Here is a 22726-nt window from a genome sequence, read left to right on the forward strand (position 1 = left end):
TAGTTCAGTGGATTATTGTCATGCTTCCTCACATACTTAATTTCTGGAAAATAGATTTTACTTGAAACTCTAAACCTTACCTCTTTGGCATTCCATTTACCATCTCAATACTGTTCCCCTGAATGCTTAGCACAGGGGAAGCTGAGTCTTGACACACACATATATGCTAAAAGGTATGTGATAAACGGTAAGCTATTGTGTGATGGAAAGTCAAAGATCTGGTTAGTTCTAATGATGTTAGATATTAACAGGTGCACAATGAATTTCTAGTCTATGGTACATATCTCACAAAATCTGTAATAACATACATTAATTGAAATAAGTATTTATATATTCAGCATCACATAATCTTCTGGAGAAATTTGACAGAACAGAAATGAAAGTATTTTCATTACTATCTTACTATATGTAAAGGAAATTTAGTTATAAAATGTTATGAAACAAAATCCTACAGAAAAAATATATAGTTTTCAAGTTAGTGGTTTTGACTTTGTTATAGTAGTTCACTGATTGATTTGGGGGGTTTATGTATAAAATATTTTATGGAAATGCTAATAAACCTAGGGTTGTTACTTTTCTTTATTCAGAGCCTCAAACATGCACTTTGAAAGACTTTCTTTGTGCAAATGGAGACTGTGTTTCAGCAAGATTCTGGTGCGATGGAGACTATGACTGTGCAGATGGCTCAGATGAGGTAGGCTTCTTCCAGGAAAAATATTTCTTTAGAAAATTAGTAGTTATCTATTGTTGGAGAATGGATTCATGCATAGGAATATTTTAAAAAACAGCAACAGGAATTCAACACATGAATCCATATATACAAATATCTTTACTAAATTAAAATGAAAGCTACTGAAATACTTACCCTAAAAAGTGAACATGCAAATAGAATCAAGTTATATTTAACAATAGTCTGCATCTTTTTGTCCCAGCAATGATCTAGACCTCTTCCCATCCTGAAAATATTTTGTCCTCGTTGGGAAACCACTCTTTCTACACACAAGAGTGGTTTGGTTTGGTTTGGTTTGGTTTGGATTGTGAGTTTTTTTGAGAAAACAATGTAGACTGTTTGTTGTGTTGAAGCTCACTGGATATTGCTTTGCTGTTTTCCTGTTCTTACCTATCCCTTCTGTCCCTTCCCCTTTCCTGCCAGTGCTGGATCTCAGGTGCTTCCCACCTTCTTCAAGGGTGCCAGCCACCTCTCATGAATCATTTCTACAAATACATTTTCTTTCACAGGGCATTGCTGTATTTCATAGTGTGGAGGAGTATAGGCTGTAACTTCTGTGATCAGCTGTATATTTACCAATGTTTATATTAAACTCTTATTCTTGTATATATGTTGTTTTTATTGTACCAGAGGTATTGTGAAACAGGCTGTTCAAGAGACCAATTCCAGTGTTCCAATGGTCAGTGCATATCAGCAAAATGGAAATGTGATGGTCATGAAGACTGCAAACTTGGGGATGACGAGAAAAATTGTGAACCAGGTATTGTTTTAAATAATGCTAAGAAATAAAATGAAGCAAGGAATAAATTAGAATGAAACAAGGAGAAAATAAATCAAAAAATCAAGATTCCTTGGGCACTTGAAGTAGTGAGGATTGCAAAGAAATCTGAAATGCTTTATCTTTTGAATGTGTTTCATTGTGTCTTCCTATTTGTGTTTTGAAAAACCCACTTAGGTACAGCTATGCCATATGACGCTTGTAGGGGGAATAGTATTTAATTTAATTATATTGAAATATAATTTAATGATATATACTCACCATATAAAATTCTGCTCTGAAAACAACAATAAATCTTGGCATAATGCTAAAGGTTCTCTGGGGTTGTTTTGCTTTGTGGTGTTCATTCAGTGTTTAATAGTCCTTACGCAAAGGTTTTCTCTAGTAAATTATTATTTTTGTTGTTATTGTTTTATTTCCTTTTTACTGTTTTGGAAAATGCAGTTATTTTTGCAGAAATCTTCCTAAGCTTTTGGTAAGCTTCATCTAGATGGATGCAACTGATAGAAGCTTATGACAAAACTCCCCTGATTTACAATATGACAAAAATATCCACCTGTATGTTAAATAAAACTGATTAATATGTATTTTTTTTAATTGTAATAATGTATATTTTCTAAAACCATGGTTTCTTGTAAATTTAGCTTATTTAATTATAAGCACATACATAACTATAGCCAAACCCTAAGCCCATTTTAAAGAATACAATTTTTTAAATATACTCTTTCTGTGTATATGTGTATATGTGTAGTTACCATTGTTACCCAGCATAAGGAAAACACACAAAGAAATTTCTCAGTAATAAAACACAAACATACTTTCACTATCATTATACAATTTACTTAGGATACAATTCAGTTCTGTTAAATATTTCACTGTAGTTTATGAACGTTTGGAAAAGCTCTGGTCAGCTGCAAATATTTGTTTTCTCACTGTGTTAACCAGATGAAAACATTAAATTATAAATCAACTTGCTTATAAATTGTATTTTTCTTAATGCTAAAATATGTGTTTGTAACCAGCATCTCCAACCTGCTCTTCAAGTGAGTACGTGTGTACAAGTGGAGGCTGTATTTCAGCATCTTTGAAGTGTAATGGAGACTATGACTGTGCTGATGGATCTGATGAGGTAGCTGACAAATTTCCACTAACATTTTTTTCCTACTGTTTGGCATTAAATTTGTTAACAGTTTTAGATCTGAAGTTAATTAAAGGGGCAAATTTTTTTTTTTTTCTTTTTTTTTTTTTGCATCCATTGAACACTGTCACGTAACTTAACCCCATGATTTTGGTTCCCTAGTAGTTACACTACATTATGTTTGTTTGCTCTGTGGCCACTTTTTAGAGTAGACAAATTTGTTTCCCCTAAATCTAAACCTGTTCGTGGTTCTGGGGGAGTTTGCTTCAGGGACTGCTGCGTACTGGCAGCATGGACAGGTTTGTGTCACATTTGTCTCCCTCTGTCCTCTAGATTAATCTAAAACAATCCTAGCAGACACCTCAGCCTCTGTGGGCCTTCATGCCATACTCTTCCTACATGTTGCACTGTTGATATCTTTTTAAAAAATTGCCACCTTCATGAACAACTTCAAGGAAACAGACCAAAAATGTTTCTCAGAGCCATAAAGGTGCCAGTTGGAGGATGAAAGATGCCTGAGCCAAATGCTACACAGTGCAGGTGAAGACAATCCACTCTGGAGGTTTCTAGTCCTGATCGATGAGGATATGAGCAAAGTTGCACTAACTGGCCTCAGGTCCAGGGTTGTTTCTTGTAGGGCAGTTGACTTCAGAAACGTAAATGTAGCCATTGTTTCTATTGCTAATAATAAACAACATAAAGAAGTAATATCACAACGTATATAACATGCGGTTAAAATTTCACTTGGAATTCAGTAACTATTGAAATTTCACATTGCATTGACAGGGACAACTTTATTGCATTAAATATATAGGGCAATGAAAAACGGTGGTAGTAAATTTGGTAGGTTTGTCTTAGTATGTTGTTGTTCTCATTCATTAATACTTAGTTCATATCTGTATCCATCTCTACACAGGTGGATTGTGTAACAGAATGTAAAGAAGACCAGTTTCGATGCAAAAATAAGGCCTACTGTATCCCTGTCAGATGGCTTTGTGATGGGATCCATGACTGTGTGGATGGCAGTGATGAAGAAAGCTGCGACCAAGGCGAGAAACACTTTTCTTTAACAGGCTTACTTTATTAGTTTTTTTATTAACACATGTTGTAAGTTAGTAGTACCCTGGCCATTCTGAGCGATGAAATGTGACCTCTTCCAACAAGGACAGTATAGCAGCTTCACAAGTGATTTGCAGGACGAAGCAAGACTTACATTGTTTGTGACTCACATCTCATCGTTCCTTCTTTGTGTTTCCTTTCCCAAGGACCAAAAGGTTGTGTTGTTACAGGAAGCATATTCTGTCTCATCAGGGAAATTGGTAATAAGACCAGTTAATTTACAGTTTTATAGGCAACAATAAATTACAAAGCCATGCCACATAATGAAAAATTGCTAAATAAGTAATCTTAAGACTCTAGTTTTCTATTTATTTCTGTGGAGATGAATTGTTGCAACTAACCAGAACCCATAAAACCACATTTTGAATTCTTGCTCTCCTTAGAGAACAGAACTATGCACATAAGTTGATTCAAATGAAGCTAAACACTATACGCAGACTTTCATGCTTATGATTAAGCTTCCAAATACGAGAAATACATCTGTTGGACTCATTTTCATAGTTGCTGCTGATTTCCTTTAACTGAACCTTGCTTCAGCTACCAGACAGTAGCAGTGTAACTTTGCACAAAATTCTTAGCAAATGTAGTAATTCAATAATTGTGACAAATACTGAAGCTCTCATTCACATTAAAGACATTTTTTTCAAAAGCAAAATTTTACTTAGTATTTTGTCAGCTTGTTTTTTTCCAGATTTTTTTCTTCCATTGTCTTTAAAGTGAGTAGTTCTGTGTGTTAGTTATCTGCACTCATATACAAGTGTAACTTCAAAAGCATAATGCAGTACAATAATAAGTAATAATAATCAGAGATGAAGCAACCAATTATGGAGTAAAATATCCTTCCCTTATTTGTTGCAAGTCTACTAAGCAACACTTACCACTAGGGAAACAAGGAAGTTAACTGGGATAATTAAGTTTGAAAGACCAGAAAATTAAGAAAATGGGAAGAATGTTCCAGAGTTGTTTAGATGCAAGGAGGAAAACATCTTATTTGGAAATGTTGAAGAATTAATTGTTTTAAGAATACTGAGATAACATAGTTTTTAAAAACTTATAGTCCATTTTAAAACTGCTTTTAAAATATCTGGACTATATCTCTTTAAAAAACAATGAAGTGTAAGTAAGTAGTAACACACTTATTTTATTTGAAGTCCACATTATTCTTTGCATAGCATAATGGACCTTCTGTGAAGTGCAAATTGCATATAATGCAATAAGAAGCCTTTTGCCTAGTTGGTTATTGCTATAATACTTTGTATTTATGTCACAATTATGATTTCTGTTATAGAAATCTATTCTATAAAGGAATTATGACAGGCAGAGCAATCACATGAAACAAATATCAGTTTATCTCACTGATAACTAATTTTTGCTTCATCAGAAATACAACAAACACAAATAGAGTTTTATTCCACAGCATTCTAAAACAATCTCTGTAATATTTATCTGTAGCCCACTGTGCATATTTATAAACGTAACTCTATTCAATCCTACTATGCAACTAGAATTATGATAATATTGTGATTACACACACAATTATTTATATTCATGAAAAATGAATATCATGAAAAATACTTGAATTTTATATATTTTTCCTTGGATGATAATTAAGAATATTTCTGTTGGAGTTCTTAAGTTATATTTGCCATGGGAGTGAATTATATTTGGTAACATAGTGTGAAAGATCCTAACATCCTCTTACATGGTGGGTATTTCATGCAAGTTAATTTTCTGGAAAAAAAAGTTAAACCATTATGAACCCTTTATAGCAAAAGAAAGCTTTCTGTTGATTTTAATGGGCTGTGAACAGGGCACTGAATGAATACATAAAAAGCCATTGTTGCCTGATCTAACTATTAGGGTGGGTGGGTATAATGCATCGAGGTAAGCCAGACTGAGAGTTTTGGTGCTATCATATAAAATTGCATTGCTTCCTGCTCTGCAGGTACACAGCTTTATTTCTTTTATACTCTACTCCTGTCAGGAAACTAAGAATCCAGTTACCATAAAAATGTGTTATATAGAAAATTAATTTCAAGAAGTTTCCATAACTTAGTTGATTGCTAGTGGTAAAATTTAGTTATAAGTCTGAAACAAAATGCCTTCATTTTGCTACACATACTAAAACTGAATCCAACTTGAACCAATTTTTAAACATTGAGCACTCCAGTTTAAAATATTTTCTCTCACCCTCTGTTCTATTTTGTTAGCTGTTTGAGTTCAATCAATGCTGAAGTTACATGGAAGAATTTACTCTTGCTGCATTCTGTGTCCAGAAATATTCTAATGAGAAATTTCATAAGTTACAAAAAGGAAGAGACTGTTAGAGGCCACCTAGTCCTATTTACTCTGTGGCTACACGGCTAGATACTTCCCTTACAGAGTTTATAGTTGGTGGGGACATTACAAGCCTGGCCAAACATATTACTCCTCAGGAGAAGAAAAAGGTGCTACCTCATGGCTAAGGGACTGAATCACTTTGTCTCCTGAACACAATGTGTGGCTCAGAGAGTGGGAGTAGAGATAGGTGGAGGATCAGACATTCATGTGAAATAAACCTGGATGGAAGTGACCTTTCACAAGTTTGACCATATTTCTGTCTTCTGGTTTGTACCATTCTCAGCACAAGTCACGGATGTACCCAGCCAGGTCTTTTCTCAAAGGCAGCATCACTGAAGGAAATTACAGACAGATAGTTTAAGTATCTCCTGGCTAAATGCAAGGGGAGCATGCCTAGCTGGTGAGTTGCTAGTGTCTTTCTTTGATAACTGCTCTTTCTAGTCAGGCCAAATAGGTAATTCCTAGGTAAGGGTCATGAAGAGAAAGTGAAAGAAGTATAAGGTCAAGGGAGAGATTTTTTTAAATGAGTATTTCTCTCTACCTCTCCAACCCTTTCATTTGGGATTTGTTCATTTAGTTATGCTACATGAGTCATTCGAGTCATTCCCTGCAGATGGTATGTGATAAGTGGTTGTATTGGTTTTATCAAGAATTTACATTCTTTCTTTTGTCTTTATCTTTCCTTGTTTTCTCGTGGTTTTTTTGTTTTTGTTTTTTTTTTTTTTTGTTTTTGTTTTTTTTTTTTTTTTTTTTTTTTTTTTTTTTTTTTTTCCTGTGTTCTCATCCTCCCAGGGGGAAATATATGTAGAGCTGATGAATTTTTGTGCAACAATTCCCTCTGCAAACTACATTTTTGGGTTTGTGATGGCGAGGATGACTGTGGTGATAACTCCGATGAAGTTGCTGAAATGTGTGGTATGACATTACATTTTTCAGTGCTTTTCATGTGTTAAAGCAAGAAATTACATGTAACATATGTAAATACATAAGGACATATGCATCTAAATTTTATTTATTTTATTTTTAGAAGATTATCTTGAAATGTGGGATATAGTTTTCTCTTGTTATTGCTATTTATGTAATTTCAGATAAGATATTTGTGAGAAATTAATCTTTTTGTAGATGCACAGATGGAAAAATTTACTTCTACATTGAAATATTGATCATCATTAAACTTTCTACTTTTTTTATTTCTGTCATATTTACTGAGTCTCAAAAAAGAAGTGGAAGTACCCTTATCACACAAAATATTTTCACTCCCTAAATGAAGAACTTATGCTGTAAACATTGTTGAATTGTTGTTCTATCAGGTACCAGAAGTTAAAATCAAGTACCATTCATATGTCCAGTACAACTGTGTTCCCATGCCTGCTTATTATTTTGATAAAGAGACATTAAAGAAGGTTCAAGAGTATTAGCTGAGTAATAGCTGATTCTTTTTTTTAATATACAGTAAAGTTTCCATGCCCTCCAACAAGGCCATACAGATGTAGAAACAACAGGGTTTGTCTGCGACCTGAGCAGATTTGCAATGAGGTTGATGACTGTGGTGATAACTCGGATGAAGATCACTGCGGTAGGTGATATTACCTTTCAAGGCATTCAGATCAAAGAAAACAACTTGAAGGCAAACTTTGTTACAGAGATCTGCTTGTCCTTCAGTAAAGCTTAACTGGAGGTTAGTAGATCAGAATTTGAAACTGAAAGAAATTAAGCTTGAAATAATTTCCAGTTGCTTAATGCTTCATGCTCATTCCCATTTGTATGTGTCTGAAATAATCTAAGAATCTTAAATACTGATTTATTTTTCTCTTATTAATTTCTAATTAATAGATAAAATCACATATAAAGCAAGACCATGTAAAAAAGATGAGTTTGCTTGTAACGATAAGAAATGTATTCCAATGGAGCTACAGTGTGATTGGTTTGATGACTGTGGAGATGGTTCAGATGAGCAAGACTGCAAAATAAGTGAGTTTGACTGACAAGATATGTTTTTGTGATTGTAGCAGAAAAGAAATAATTAACTGAGACTTTCATCCGTGCAAAACCTACTCAACAACCCAGAAGTTAATTAAAGTGGGTTTTTTAGTTAAAAAAAGAGTTAATTCTATTTGACATACCACAAGAGGAAGGCAAATTTTAAAACTATTCAGGTCGTAGTAGTTTTTAGAGTAGTTCTTGAGTTTAGCTGTAGTTTAGCTATAAATTGATTGTATTTTATTCCCTATTTGCAAAAAGATAAATTTTAGTATCAAATTATTGTTGGGAAATTAAGTATCTCAATTAAATACTGCCAATTTATATGCATATGGAGATAAATACTGTAACGTCATATGTCTGTTTAAAACTTACCTGATAGTCTTGTAACAGAAAGATAAATCTGTTATTTGTTGTTATTTCTGTCAGCATTTTTTTAGACATTTTGTTTATGTTTAGGTGTCGCTGAATATACCTGTGAAGATAATGTGAATCCTTGCGGAGACGATGCATACTGTAATCAAACAAAAACATCCCTACTGTGTCAGTGTAAACCTGGATTTCAGAGAAACAAGAGGAATAGGCAATGTGAAGGTGCAGATATTTTCCATCATCTCTTGCTGTAAAGTAGTAAAAGTCAACTGTGTAGTCAATTTTCTATGCTGGAGAAGGAGATAGATATCAGATACTTTTTTCTGAAGAGTAAAAACTGTTTCATAGTTATGGGATTGAGAAATTAAGAAAAGAAACCGAAAGGATTTACAGGAAGTAGATTTATGCATTTTACCTGGAGAGGTTATCAAAGATTAACATTGGCTGAATGTCAGAAGGTTCAGGTCAGACCATTATATGATTTCATAATTTAAGAGTTAAATGGGTGATTTAAGGTCTGGTAGATTATTTAACTGAGCAGTTGAGATTGGTGTTTAAACTGGCATATGAGAATATTTTGAGATGCTTAAAATATTGAAGATGCATTAAAAAAAAAATAAATTAAAATAAACAGATTGAAAGTAAAATTCCTTAGAAAATGCAGTGTTAATATATAGGATGCCACACTGGTCAGAAATGAAGACATAGTTTTTATAATGAAAGACTTAATCAGAACAGTAAAATAAATCTGCCTTCCTAAAGAACGGGTTGTGAATTAATTTTCTTACTGGTGAGACATAACTTAGAGAAAAGGTGGAGATCACTTCAATGGGACTATCAAAATGAATATTTACTTGCATACAAAAACTTCATTGTTTGGCTCTTAAGAAAAAGGTATATGCAGCAGCTTCTCCAGTAAGGGATAATCATGCAGTTTTGACTGTACCAGAGAAAGGCATGTTGGAGATAATTATAGCAGACATTTTCATTCTTAAAGTTGATTTCAGGCTCTAATGATAGCAGGTTGATATAGGAAGGATGGAGAAATAATACAAAAAATCTTTCTGAAATATGTTGATTGCAGCAAAAATAAAATTAGTGATAGTTGCAGAAGGCTTCTTACTGTTGCAAGATATACAAATGCTTATGATTTCCTTTTGCACATCTGCTTTGTTCCCTGATTTTCAAAACATATTCAATAATAATGTATCAAACTACAGGTATATAAATTACAGTTCTTTTTCTTACAGATATCAATGAGTGTATGGTATTTGGTGCCTGCTCTCAACACTGCAATAATGTTAAGGGATCATACAAATGTGCATGCGAGAAAAATTATAAGGAGAGGAATAACAGTTGCATAGCAAAAGGTAAGGCTATAAAAATCAAAATAGAGAGACAGTACTAAATCATTTGATATACGCATGTTTGGTAACAATAATGTGTTGCATATACAGTTTATTTTTAGATAAATATTTCCTGAATAGTGCACAGAAAGAATTCTCAAAACCACTCAGATTTGCCTTTCATTTCATGGAGCAGTAAATTCTTATCACTTCTGTGTAAATGAACATACTTAATATGAAAGTCTATTTCCAACTCCAGCTTTCTCAATTTACAAAAAGATATACGCAAATGAGAAAAAGAGATTATATATTAGCAAGCATGTAAGCATTCTGGTGAAGCTTTAGAAGCCTGAGAGAGGATTCAACTCTTTAATAGAAATATGTTTTAGAACTTTAGGAATAAATTAAGAAGTATTTGGAGTTAACATGTTGTGATTTGTCCTGTTGAGAAATCTCATAGAAGTCATTTAAGTGCAGTTTGTAAGTATAGTCACCTCAGAATATACGTCTTGTATAAATCAGCTGCCTATATCATGGTCCAGTGAAGGTAAAGAAATACGCACACATGCATGTTATTTCTGTCTTCCATAAGGAAGAGGTATTGCATAAAATGGAGGTAATAGTTGAGTCTGGCTATTATGTAACTTTTAAATCATTTTAGAAATGAAACAAGCAATAATCCAGCTGCCTAAATTACCATAATATTTATGGAACTGTATCTGAATAACTGCAGGCATGATCATAGCATCTCACCTGCAATTTAGTGAGATTTTGGTGTGAATTTGACTTATACCTACACTTGGAGTCTTCAGTGTGGAATGAGTGTTGAAGTTACAAGGTGTGGCTCCTTATACATCGCTGTGCATATCTGGTGCATGACTAGGAGCAGTACCCAATCTGAACCTTATGGCCAGTAAGCACATGTTGTGGACATACATCCTAGAACCATTACAGATTGTTCCACGTCAATTCCAGTTCTTCCTTCTTTGTAGCATACCAGTCAGTAATGTAGGTATACCCATGCTGGGTGGCGAGATGGTGATTTGTACACATTTTCTTGAAGAAAATTTACCATTGGAAGATCATATCGATGAGTCATTAGTAATTTCCTCTAAAACTAATGCTAAATCTATCTATCTATTACTGAAGAAGCAGTCAGATTATGACATGGGAACAAACAAGGTTACTGATTGAGGATAGTGGTTTCTTATTATGGAAACACATAATTCTGAGGACTTATAATTTAAAAATCTGGGAATCATTATTCTACATCTGAATTTTTCACAAGCTTCATTTCCATTGTAATACAGTTAATATTTCCCTCTTTCCCTTATTGATACTTCCTTGGAACTGTTCTTCCTTCTTGTATTTAGCAGGAGTGAGGGAACAAATGATTTTTGATATTTCATACTCATAAGGAGAAAATGTGTTGGATAAACATTATTTTAAATTGATTCTTTACGGATAAATGTGATATAAGTTGGAAAACTAAAAAATTGCGGATGAGTTCTGATGTATCCAACAGATTTGAAACTTTCTCAAAATGTAATGAATAGGTAGCAGACGGCATTTTCTTATGAATAACATACTTTACAACATCTGAATCAAAATGATAACTAGGTATCCATAAATACCTCCCAATCACAGGTATCCATAAATGTTCAGTATCTGAAATGAGGAGATAAAAGACACAACTGCACATGTTCTGTAGCATTGGTCCAGTTTGATCATGTTGCAGGCAATTTCAAAACTTCACTGCATTCACTAAAGATAGAATCATTCCATTTCTAATTTCCAATTAAGCAATTTAAAATAATGCTTATTGGCAACTTTGTGTTCCTTTAATATATATATTTAGGACCCTCTAGAAAAAACATGCATATAAAAATATGAGCAATTCATATGGGCTTAACGCATAATATCCCCTATCTTTGTATACTGCTTGAAGTGTTCAAATTCTTATATTACATACTCCTAAAAATATAATCTTAGGTGTTACAGTGTGAGCTGGGAGAGCTTTGCAGCAATATATATTGGTAGGAGAGTATGAAGAGTTGCATTTATTGCCCATAATGTGAGTGTTTTGCAGTCTTCAACAATCAGAAAATAATTTTAACATAAGAAATTATAGCAGATAAACACCAAAAAGCTACTTGAGTGAAAAACACTGATTTTGCATTAGTTGACATTTACCTTATTTTTGTTTCATTATAATAATTCCTAGGCTCTGAAGATCAAGTTCTCTATGTTGCTAATGACACTGACATCCTGGGTTTTGCATATCCATTCAACTACAGTGATGTTCATCAGCAAATATCACATATTGAACATAATTCAAGAATAACTGGAATGGATGCATATTTTCAAGGGGACATGATTGTTTGGAGTACTCAGTTTAATCCAGGAGGGATTTTCTACAGAAAACTTCACGACAGAGAGAGAAGGCAAAGTAACAGTGGCTTGATAGTAAGTGATCAAAATCAAAGATTACATGATACAAATTTATTTCAATTTACTTTTCTGTTCTGATTGTCTATAATAACATGTGCTGATTTAGTAAACTAAAATGTCTATCTGAGAATGAATTAATTCAAATGGCATATATGTCTACTAATACCTTTCCATTCAAGTCTCTGACAGACTTGGAGTCCCTTAAGAGAATGCAACTATAGTATTTTAAAAATTTTTCTGCAAAGAAATAACCAATATGTCAGAGGCTTAGTAAGATTTTATACTGTCAAGATTTTTTATTTTAAAAGAGACGATGTAATAGACATATATTAGCAACACATGGTTGAAATAAAGGCATGAATATTAAATCCTTAGAAAACAGAAAATGTAGATAGACCAAAGACAAGCTTGATTTCTATAGTGACCATATCAGCAATAGTATTGGCGAAACTATGACAAACATTTAAAAATTAGAACAATAAGTATTCCTTTATATGTTGAACTGCATAGTATCTTCTTTTGATTTAGCAAAAATGTAGTTTTGCACTTTACAACAGAAATATGTAATTTTATAAGGTAGGGTAATTCCAAGTGGTCTTTACTTGAAAATAATATAAATGCAGATTAATAATCATTTTTTCCTAATATATTTCTAAAAAATTCTCCAGGAATCGTTAGTGCTGAACTGAAGATAACAATGTGATCTATACATTGGTGTTTCTAGAGTGCTGTAAATTTAGATTACTTTTTTTTTTTTTTTTTTTACTTTTTATTACATGTGATGGAAAAGGAGCGTTTTTAGTTTTTTCTGGGCCACTAATACATTGGGTTAGAAATAACACCTGTCTGGCTGTTTTCTTAAACTTAGGAGAGGTAACAGTGATGACCTTACATCACATGAATTCTTTTATATATCCAGTAGAATAAACAGCAGTAGCAACAGTAGGCTAATCTTTCATCTATCATTTAACAGTTACACATCTGAAACCACTTCTAAGCACCTTTTATCCCAAGATATTTCCTTTGCAAACAAATTACATTCCTGACCTTTGATGCCAGCGGGGCAAAAAGCCTGGAGATGTAGACACCAACGGACACTGCAGATACCTTGTGTCTGACGTATGGGAAGAGTGGTTAAAAACTAGCACTTCCACCTGCCCAGCAGAATTGGATCTAGGATTTATTGACAGAAAGTGCATGTAAAGTAGATCTAAAGTAGAAAATTATTCCTAGCATTTCTAGTAGGTCAGGTATGTCACTTGAGTTTTGGGGAAGAATACTTTGAGAACCTAAGTGTGTACTGAAGATGTGGAGTAATTCTACTGTGAAATTTTTCTCATTTAAATGTGGCAGATACTTGTGCCTGAGAAATCCTGAGACACACTTCTCTGTATCAAGTTCATGATTAGAAAATAATTAACTTGTAAAGTCTTGTGAAATTAAAGCGTCAAGGGGTTTTAGTTTTTTTTTATTTATTTTATTTCTTTTTTGGTTAATATGCAGATGCCTCCTGCAAGCATAAGTGTAGTCTGCTGACCCATCACCTCTCTTATGGATCTACGCTTTCTTACAGGTCCATAAAATTGAACATAAGCTTCATTGAGACTTCTTCATAGTCCAGGGGTTGAACTTTTCATAGCTGATTTGACATTGTCTCCCTATTTAAACTAATAAAGATAAAATGTTCTTAAAATTGCTATTATTTTTCTGAAGTACTGAAAGACTTTTTGCTTTTCATATCGCTGTTTCACCATTATGCAAGCATACATTCTAGTCACTTCCTCTTAATCCAGAATTATTGAAAAAATTTGGTTTTCTTTACACCCCATTTTCCCCTGCCTCTTCAGTGCAGGTAGGTGCTCCTGAAGATGCTTGATCCAAGCCATGCAAAGCATTTTTACAAACCTGTGTATGGAAAATGCACATACTGTATCTGAATATATGTTGGACGCATTTCATTTATATTTGTGAAGCATTAATTCTCATTGTGCTGAACTATTCAGAGCATTTTCCCAGCATGATCTCATTAATACTCAAATATTTATGCCTTATATGTAACTGATCAGTAGGTTAATTGGTTTAATAGTGTTGCTTTAATTTTAACGCTTAAATTTGGTTTTGAAAAGCTTGAGAATTCCTTAATTTTAACTCAAGTTTTTTAATGGATAAGTTTTCAAAGGTTACATATAACTTTTATATCTAGACTTTGATATGTAAATCAGGACAGTAAACTTGAACAAAGTCACCTGTATTTTCAGGTAATTACATTAATGCAGAAATCCATCTCAACTGAAATTGCTCCATGGAATTAGCATATCAAGAGCCTTCCTCAGAGAATAGCTTTAAGTATCTCTTGTATTTTTCTGTGAAAAGGGGTTTAAGCTTGGTACAAATTGAAGCATTAAAGGAAATAGTAAATATCAACTCATCAAAGTTAATTGACAGATTCAGAAGAGTATTGCATTCCAATTGAGTGAAGACAGTGTAAGTGAATTGGTGGTAACTGGTGCAGCTCTTTACTGGCTTAATCCTTGGAGAGAGACAGATAAGTTATGGGAGGTGAATGTTCAACACAGTGACTTGCCACTTAAACTCAAGTGCTGTTTTTCATGGAAGAGGACACAAAGCTGAACATTAAAATAATTGTACCAAATAATAGGAAAAAAAACACATAGGTTTTTTAATGCATCCAGTCAGTATATTAGCAGTTGGCTTCAGCCCCACTGTTCTGAGAACTGAACAAGAACCCTTAACCACTCTTGTGATATATCCACATATATACTCCCAATGTTTGCCCCCAGGGCCCAATGAAATTCTGTGCATCACTGTGAATGAAAAAAATTTCTAGACTGTTTTCTCTAAGTAGCATTAATATATGGTTTTACCTTAAAACTATAGCTCTGTATGGATGAAGATTATGTTCTTAGGAGACTCTCTCCTGGAATCAGCTGGTTGGGATTTTTAAGTGATCCTACTTAGGTAATACAAGTGATGGTTTGGTAAACCATCACACCTACTAGGCTGCTCATCTGTCAAGGAAAATTTTCTGTTTCAGCACGTAAAAGACTAAAGATTTTCTAGTATTGTTGTTCCTCATTTATTTTTACTGTTCCAATAATATATCATTAGATAATGTATTGTTTTTAATGAAGATATTTTAAGCAACAACAAATCATTGCTCTTCCAAAGCAATACCATACCAAAACCATCTGTAAGGTAAATACAGAAAATATTGCTTCACATGTGCTTATGATATAAATTAGATTTGTAATTTAGTCTTCTTGTGTTGAAATGCTAAGCACTGCAAGGTGATAGGTTCCTATTTCATGTGTAACATAATTTCTCCAATCAAACTTAACTTTAGGGGTTGAAAATTTTTATTTTTTCTGTAAACTACCATTATATCAAAATGATTTCCAAATCCAAGCTGTTACTGAAGCTTATATTTTCTTTGGGTTTTGTTTTTTGTTTTTTGTTTTTTTTTTTTTTTTTAATCTTTATCTGTAAAACAGGTTTTATGATAGGCAGCAGTTCTGATCAAAAGTCATCAAGCTGACACAGTCTGTAGTTCTGCAGAGAACTACATACTATAAAAGGAGATTATGCTTCAAGCCCCAGTTTTTCTAATAAGTTGTAGTGTGTTATAGTTAGCATCAAAGTGGGCTAAATAACTGTAGAAAATATTAATGTGATTTTGTTCCTGTATTTTCATCCTTATTCTGTATGCAAAATCATTCTTTAAAATTAACATAATCCAAATAAGCTATTAGGTAAAAGCTCATTTACAGTAAGTAATTTTCCTAGACAGTATGAGAAGATGCATAAGACATCAGAAATATGATGTAGCTATGCTGAAACTTAATGAACACAACTGAGAATTACACAGCCATAGCATAGCTAGTGTTTTTTATTCTCTTTCTAATCTCTTACACCAGATGGCTGCTTTCCATTTCTTCTGGTTATCTCCTTGTTCATTTGATCTGTAATATGCACCACAACATTGCTGAAATTTAACTTCTCCTGTATAGTTGAGAAGAATGAGAAAGGGTCAGTGTTAGTGAGCAGCCCAACCTTGTTGCAGAATCTTTTTAGGATATCCCTTTGTCTCATCTGCTTCTACTACCAGCTTTTTGGGAACTGTTTCTCACTCTCCATGTTAACTCCCATCACGGGCTTACCAGGTTACAAAAAAAAAAAAAAACAGTCTTGAGGTAAACGGTGGTTCTTGAATAGTCCAAAAAAAGACAAGGGACTGTGCTGTCTGTGATAGCTGCTCTCCTTTTAAGAGAATATTTGGTTCCAGCCTTGTAGGCCAGTGCCATTAACCCTTGCAGTCTCCAAAGTAGTAACTGGAGATCTCCAGCTATGAGTGGCTTCTAGACAGAGGTGCCTGAATATTACCCAGAAATAAAAGGAGTTTAGATTAAAAATGCAATGATGCTTATCTGCAAATACCCACATTTTTGGGTATCTTGTCCTTTACATGAATGGTGCTTGGATAGTTCAACAAATAAAAAAAGAGGTTGTTGCTTGCAAATGCTGCATTTCTTGGAAGAAAAAAAAAGGTCATTTTTGTGGTATTTCTGGAAGCATATGCTGCCAGTGTCATAATTGTATAACAAAGAATTATGATACATTATATTGTTTAACTTTAAAAAAAATTACTGTGGCCCTGCTTTTAATGAAATATTATTTCATAAATACAGTGATTGATTTTGCTCCTTTAATACTCGTCAAAATAGAAAGTTGGGGTTCCGTATACCTTTAGAACATGCATTCTATGACATTTTAGCAGAATTAAAGGTTTATGAACAATGAACTATCTAAATTCACCCTTGCAGTCCTATTATTTCACCTAGAGAATGAAATGACCTTTATTTTATGATGAAAATAGTCTACAAATGTCTTGTGGTATTAGGGAACTCTGACACCTGGGAAAAACAAGTTATTTTAGGATTTTCTTTCCTGACTTTTAGTTACATTGCTTAGTAGCATTCCATTACTGCATTTGTCAAGGAAAAGACATTTTTTGTTCAAAATTTAACTTGATGTCATTATAGGTAAACAGGCAAACAATTTCATATGTATTTAGCTCATGTGGGACTTGAATTTTTTATGATATGCCACATTCATGTTACAAATAGTCGTGTAGTCCTATTTTACAGATTTCACTCCTCTCTGCAGGAATTCTACTAAACTTTAGAGAAACTTGTTCAAATATATCTCCTATTTGCAGAATGAACTTCTATCCTTAGGACCATTTTTTTAGGATCTAGGCCTCAATAACTGTGAAATCATGACAGAGATATTGCAGTTTATAATTTAAAAATTATAATTAGTCAAGAGACTTTTACATGTGAAGCTGAATATTACACTAACTCTAATTTTAATCAGTGGTGGAATATAGGAAAAATTAACAAGGGTGGAGAAACACTGAAACAATTTCCTTTACAATTGCATACTAGTATTGGTCAGAATACATAGGTAATTTTATACAGTTTCCTAAATGCAGAGATTTTATTTACCTTTCGTAGAGGACTGAGCAGCCATACCTCTGGATGATCTCAAGCACCGTTTTCACTGAGGGTTTTGGGATGGGACATGATACCATAGTTCTGCATGGAGTATAATAGCTGTATAATCTTAATTCTTATTTTTTCTTTCCTTTTGAATTACAATATGTAACATTTATTTGATTCAGTATCAATAGTTCCAGTAGTTTATGCCTAAGTGCATTTTTCTTAATGTAGGTAGCTTTAGATGAGAAAACATTTTTGAACCATTGACTTGTTCTGCAGTGAATAGAACTGTCAGCAGATCACTTAGAGATTGTTTCCTACAGGTGCAATTTATGTCTTTCCAATGCAGTGTTTTTAAATATTTCAGCATATTAAAGGTAAAAGTTATTTAACTGTAAAAAGTTACATAAATCTGTGACTATGCAGCTGCTGTGAAAGATAGTTTCTATTAATCTGACTTTAACGTCTGTTCCTTTTAGTGTCCAGAATTCAAAAGACCCAGGGGCATTGCTGTTGACTGGGTTGCTGGAAATATTTACTGGACTGATCATTCCAGAATGCATTGGTTCAGCTACTATACAACTCATTGGACTAGTCTGAGATACTCCATTAATGTAGGGCAATTGAACGGACCTAACTGTACAAGACTCCTTACAAGCATGGCAGGAGAACCATATGCAATTGCTGTAAATCCTAAAAAAGGGTATGTATGTTTCAACATCACTCTGTTTTGGTAATTCAAACAAAAATGCAAAGTGGAGTAAGAGAAATTAAATTATGTCTACAAATGTCTAAACTTTTCCAAGTAATTTACTTAACTTTCCTGTTCAGTTTACTTATATGTAAATCAGGATCAATTATCTCTCATCTTTCAGGTAGGTTAAAACGCTCATAATAATTTAATATCAGTGTATTGTTTTGAGGTTCTGTATAGGCATCCAGCTTATTTTTTATGTTTAATACTTTTAGGATGATGTACTGGACAGTTATCGGAGATCGCTCTCACATAGAGGAATCATCTATGGATGGTACTCTGAGAAGGATATTGGTTCAAAAGAATTTACAAAGACCTACAGGTATACAGCTTATCCATTCTGCTAATCACATGACACTTGCTAACTCAGTGTAGATTTGTTGGCTAAATTCCAGTTTCTCAGTTTACAAAAAAAAAAAAAAAAAACCAAAACAAAACCTTTTAAAAATATATATTGTGGTTATTCATATGCAATTACTAATCAAATTCTTAGTTCTGTTTTCAAAGATACATCTTAATGTGACTTAAAATTTTGTAACAAAGCTTAACATGATGATTTTACAAAGCAGTACCAAAGGACTGTATAAAATCAGTTAAAATATTATTTGTTCAATAACACGGAACAAGAAAAATTAATTAAGGGAACACCAGTTTGTGGTGAGACTAGTTTTTTTAAGAATGCATATGAAATCTCACAGCCTATTCTAGTTACTTTCCTAAATACACTGCAAAATAGTATAAAACAAGGTTTAGGTATTCAAAGAAGCAACAACTTAATTATCTCAGTATTTTACAGAACTATTTTGAAGCTTGACAGTATATGTTGAGATCTTGCAAATTACCATTAAGACTCCATTGGCAGGATAGAAGTAATTTTTGTGACAAAGGAAATGATAAATCCACAATGAAATGTGTCTCTTAAATAGCAGCATCCCATTTTGAAACCACAAATGATTTGTTCATGACCCATTTTCTCATGCAATATTTGGTGTTTCTCCAAGTTTACAATGATAATTTGTTATTATTGCATTGCAAATTAGGGGTTGTCCAACTTTGGTACGCATATCTATTGAAACATAGGCTCCTTTCAAGAGGATGCTATCTGAATATTTAAGCATCTGAAAAGCTGCCACTATCACAGCAACAAGTAATAATATTTTAACAGGTTGTTAAATCCCATTCTAAGTTGGGCTTATGGTGTTGCATATGCAAATTGCACTCATCCCTTAAAAGAAACAATCTTTTTTTATTGACATGATTAGATTGAAATATAGCAATTTAAGAAATTACATATATGATAAGGAGAGCTTTGAGGAGAGTAAGCTTATGCTCCTTCGGTAAGTAAGAAGAACATAGTAATAATAATAAAAAATACATAGTCAATAGCAAATTCAGTAAGAAGCTTCTGATTATTCAGACTGAAAGACAACAGAATTTTATGTTTATCAGAGTTGTTACCTACTCTTTGCTGAACTTTTTATATAAAACATTGTGAACATATCAGATATCCAAGTCACTAGATTTAGTTCTAATTGCTGCTTTTTTGTCTCTTATTATCAGTCTGGTTGATTCCAAGGTTACGTCCTATGGAGCCAGTTACCACTTCCTTGGTCATTAAAGGGCATTTAAACCCCCCCTTTATATTTGGCCATCAGTATTGGATTAGTGAATTTATTGAATTTTGTAGGTAGCAATGGTATCAAACTTATCTGAAAATGCAAGTATTTACTTCTTCCCTGACTGGAAGCAGAACTGAAAGAGCTTTTCTTCCTAAAATTTTTCTTGATATATAAGTTTCATATAAACATTTAACCAGACCTCTGTCTTCTTACAAGAATGAATAAAATAAAAATTAAGAAAAGTAACAGAATTACCGAAAATAAGCAGACTTTGCAAAGAGGGATGTCGTGTTTGAGCCCAGTGGGAAACTGAGCACCATGCAGCCACTTTCTCACTTCTTCCCCTTCAGGAACGGGAAGGAGAAAATGCAACAAAGGCTCAGGAATCAAGATAAGGACAGGGAGGGATGACTCACCCATTATGGTCACAGGCAAAAGACAGACTCCTTAGGGGAAGAAAAAGAACATTGATTTATTTCATACACCACCAACAACAACCCTTATCAGAGTAGGAAAGTGAGAAGCATTACCACATCTTAAAAACACCTTCCCCCACCCCTCTCTTCTTCCCAGGCTCAGCTTCACTCCCGATTTCTCTCCCTCCTCCCCGCCAGTGGAGAGGGGGATGGGGAATGGGGATATGGGCTGCAGCTCTTCACAAACTGCTCCAGCGTGGGTCCCTCCTACATGTTGCAGTCCTCCCAGCACCGAACAACAATAGCAGGGGCTTCCCACAGAGTCCCAGCTTTCTTCAGGTGCAGCCCCCTCCTCCAGCGTGAAGTCCTCCAAGGGCTGCAGGTGGATATCTGTTCCACCGGTGACCTCCATGGGCTGCAGGGGGTCAGCCCTGCTGTTGCACCATGGGATACAGGGGGGCTCTCTGCTCCAGCACACCTCCCCAGCTCCTCCTCCTCTTTTCTTCCACTGACCTCAGTGTTTACATAGTTGTGTCCCTCACATCTCCCCCCAGGTTCCCTTTCGTAAATACGTTATTGCAGGAGGTGTGGCCACCGTTGCTAATTGGCTCAGCCCTGGCCAGAGGTGGGTCCAACTTGGAGCCAATGGAGCTTCAAGAAGTTTCTTGCAGAAACCACTGCTGTAACCCATTCCCCCACTACCAAACCCCACAGCACAAACCCAACACAACGGAATTTCACAAATGCCTTGCTACAATATTGCATTTTCCTGTACCTACTGCCTGAAAACACTTTTGTGGCATCCTTCTCTGCTTTTCTTCCTTTACTTCATGGTAGAAAGTAGATGGTAAAGGAGTCTTTTAATTTTTTTGTCAGATATTTCACACAGATAAATGTCTTCGTAGAAGGAATGCAAGGAAAGAGTCCATGCCTTTCTTATTTCCTCCCAGATGAGACTTTACTATTATTTAGATGAAGTTTAAGATTTTACTAAACTAAAATTTACAGTGTTACACCGGTCTTAAATTTATTACTAAACATGCCTTTCCTATTTTAAGTAAGAGAGAGTAAGAGTTTAAGCACTTGGGCTTGGCTTCACAGGATTTACTTAAAAATTACTATCATAGGAGTGCTATATGTATAAAACAAAAACAAGTACTTTTCTGCAGTGTTATCTCTGATACTGTGAAGGATACATTGAGAATGCTATTCATTTGTTATTTGATATTTAAATAAACTTATTAAAATGCAAAGAATAATTTAAAGCCAGAGAGTGGGAACTACTTCTAAAATATTCCACCTTACAGGTACCATGTATCACACAGAGTTGACACATTGTGATTATCTTTTACCAAAAATGATTCTCTTTATCTATATGCCTGAATGCCAGTGTTTCTTTTAAAGAGGGTTTTTTTCAAATGGAGTTGCAAAAGTAAATATATTTCACTGGTCTATGTGTCAGACTTCTTCCACATCCTCTCATCTATCTGTAGCTGATTAATTTATGACCTTAAGAGGAGTGTTTTTGCTGTTATGTATAATTTCTTTTGATGTATTTTTTCTGACTTACCTACTTACATAAATAGGAAGAAAAATACTTTTTCCCATTCTTATTAAAATTACACTGTAACTTCAAAAGCTCAGAATTAAATTACTTTATGGTTCAAATATTTTTTCAGACTGAAGCTTTTGATATGAACTAAAATGGCATATTAATCATTTAATCATCCTCTATGAAACAAGGAGTGCTCAGTTTAACTATTTAGTTATTGCCTGGAGGCTGGGTAGTCACAATGTTATCTATCTTTTATTCTCATCTGTGTTCTCATTCACTCTTGTGTTTTATTTTCATAGACATGAGAATATATACATCTCTCAATATTGCTGTTTAATTCTTGCAGAACTAATGTAATTAAAATAATCTGATTTTTAATTCTGTAATACTTCCTGCCTGTGAAGTATTGGTGATTCAAAAAAAAAAAAAAGAACACAATTATATACTTGTGGAAACAGTATAGGTTAGGAAGATTATGAAACATCAACAGCTTGTTTTTAACGCATTGTCAAAGTGGTGCTACTGCTTAGAAATCTATTGAGATAATAGATTTTTGGTTGGTAGAGAAAATTACAGGATTAGATTCTATATTTAATTCCCACCTGGTAT

At 33.8% G+C, this 22726-nt stretch overlaps 1 protein-coding gene across 1 annotated transcript in view; it reads left to right on the top strand.

Moving 5' to 3' along the window:
• Positions 1-22726, top strand: part of LRP1B (LDL receptor related protein 1B) — a 754159-nt gene that overhangs the window by 679497 nt on the left and 51936 nt on the right. Inside the window, exons 67-78 of the mRNA XM_042808487.1 lie at positions 588-694; positions 1361-1490; positions 2531-2637; positions 3563-3695; positions 6898-7020; positions 7559-7681; positions 7939-8076; positions 8545-8679; positions 9708-9827; positions 12028-12269; positions 18253-18476; positions 18743-18849. Coding sequence (XP_042664421.1) covers positions 588-694; positions 1361-1490; positions 2531-2637; positions 3563-3695; positions 6898-7020; positions 7559-7681; positions 7939-8076; positions 8545-8679; positions 9708-9827; positions 12028-12269; positions 18253-18476; positions 18743-18849 — 1689 coding nt within the window. The remainder of the gene's footprint in view (positions 1-587; positions 695-1360; positions 1491-2530; positions 2638-3562; positions 3696-6897; positions 7021-7558; positions 7682-7938; positions 8077-8544; positions 8680-9707; positions 9828-12027; positions 12270-18252; positions 18477-18742; positions 18850-22726) is intronic.

Source organism: Tyto alba, unplaced genomic scaffold (genome assembly GCF_018691265.1).
Source record: "Tyto alba isolate M040663 unplaced genomic scaffold, T.alba_DEE_v4.0 Super-Scaffold_7, whole genome shotgun sequence".
Classification (NCBI taxonomy): Eukaryota; Metazoa; Chordata; class Aves; order Strigiformes; family Tytonidae; genus Tyto; species Tyto alba.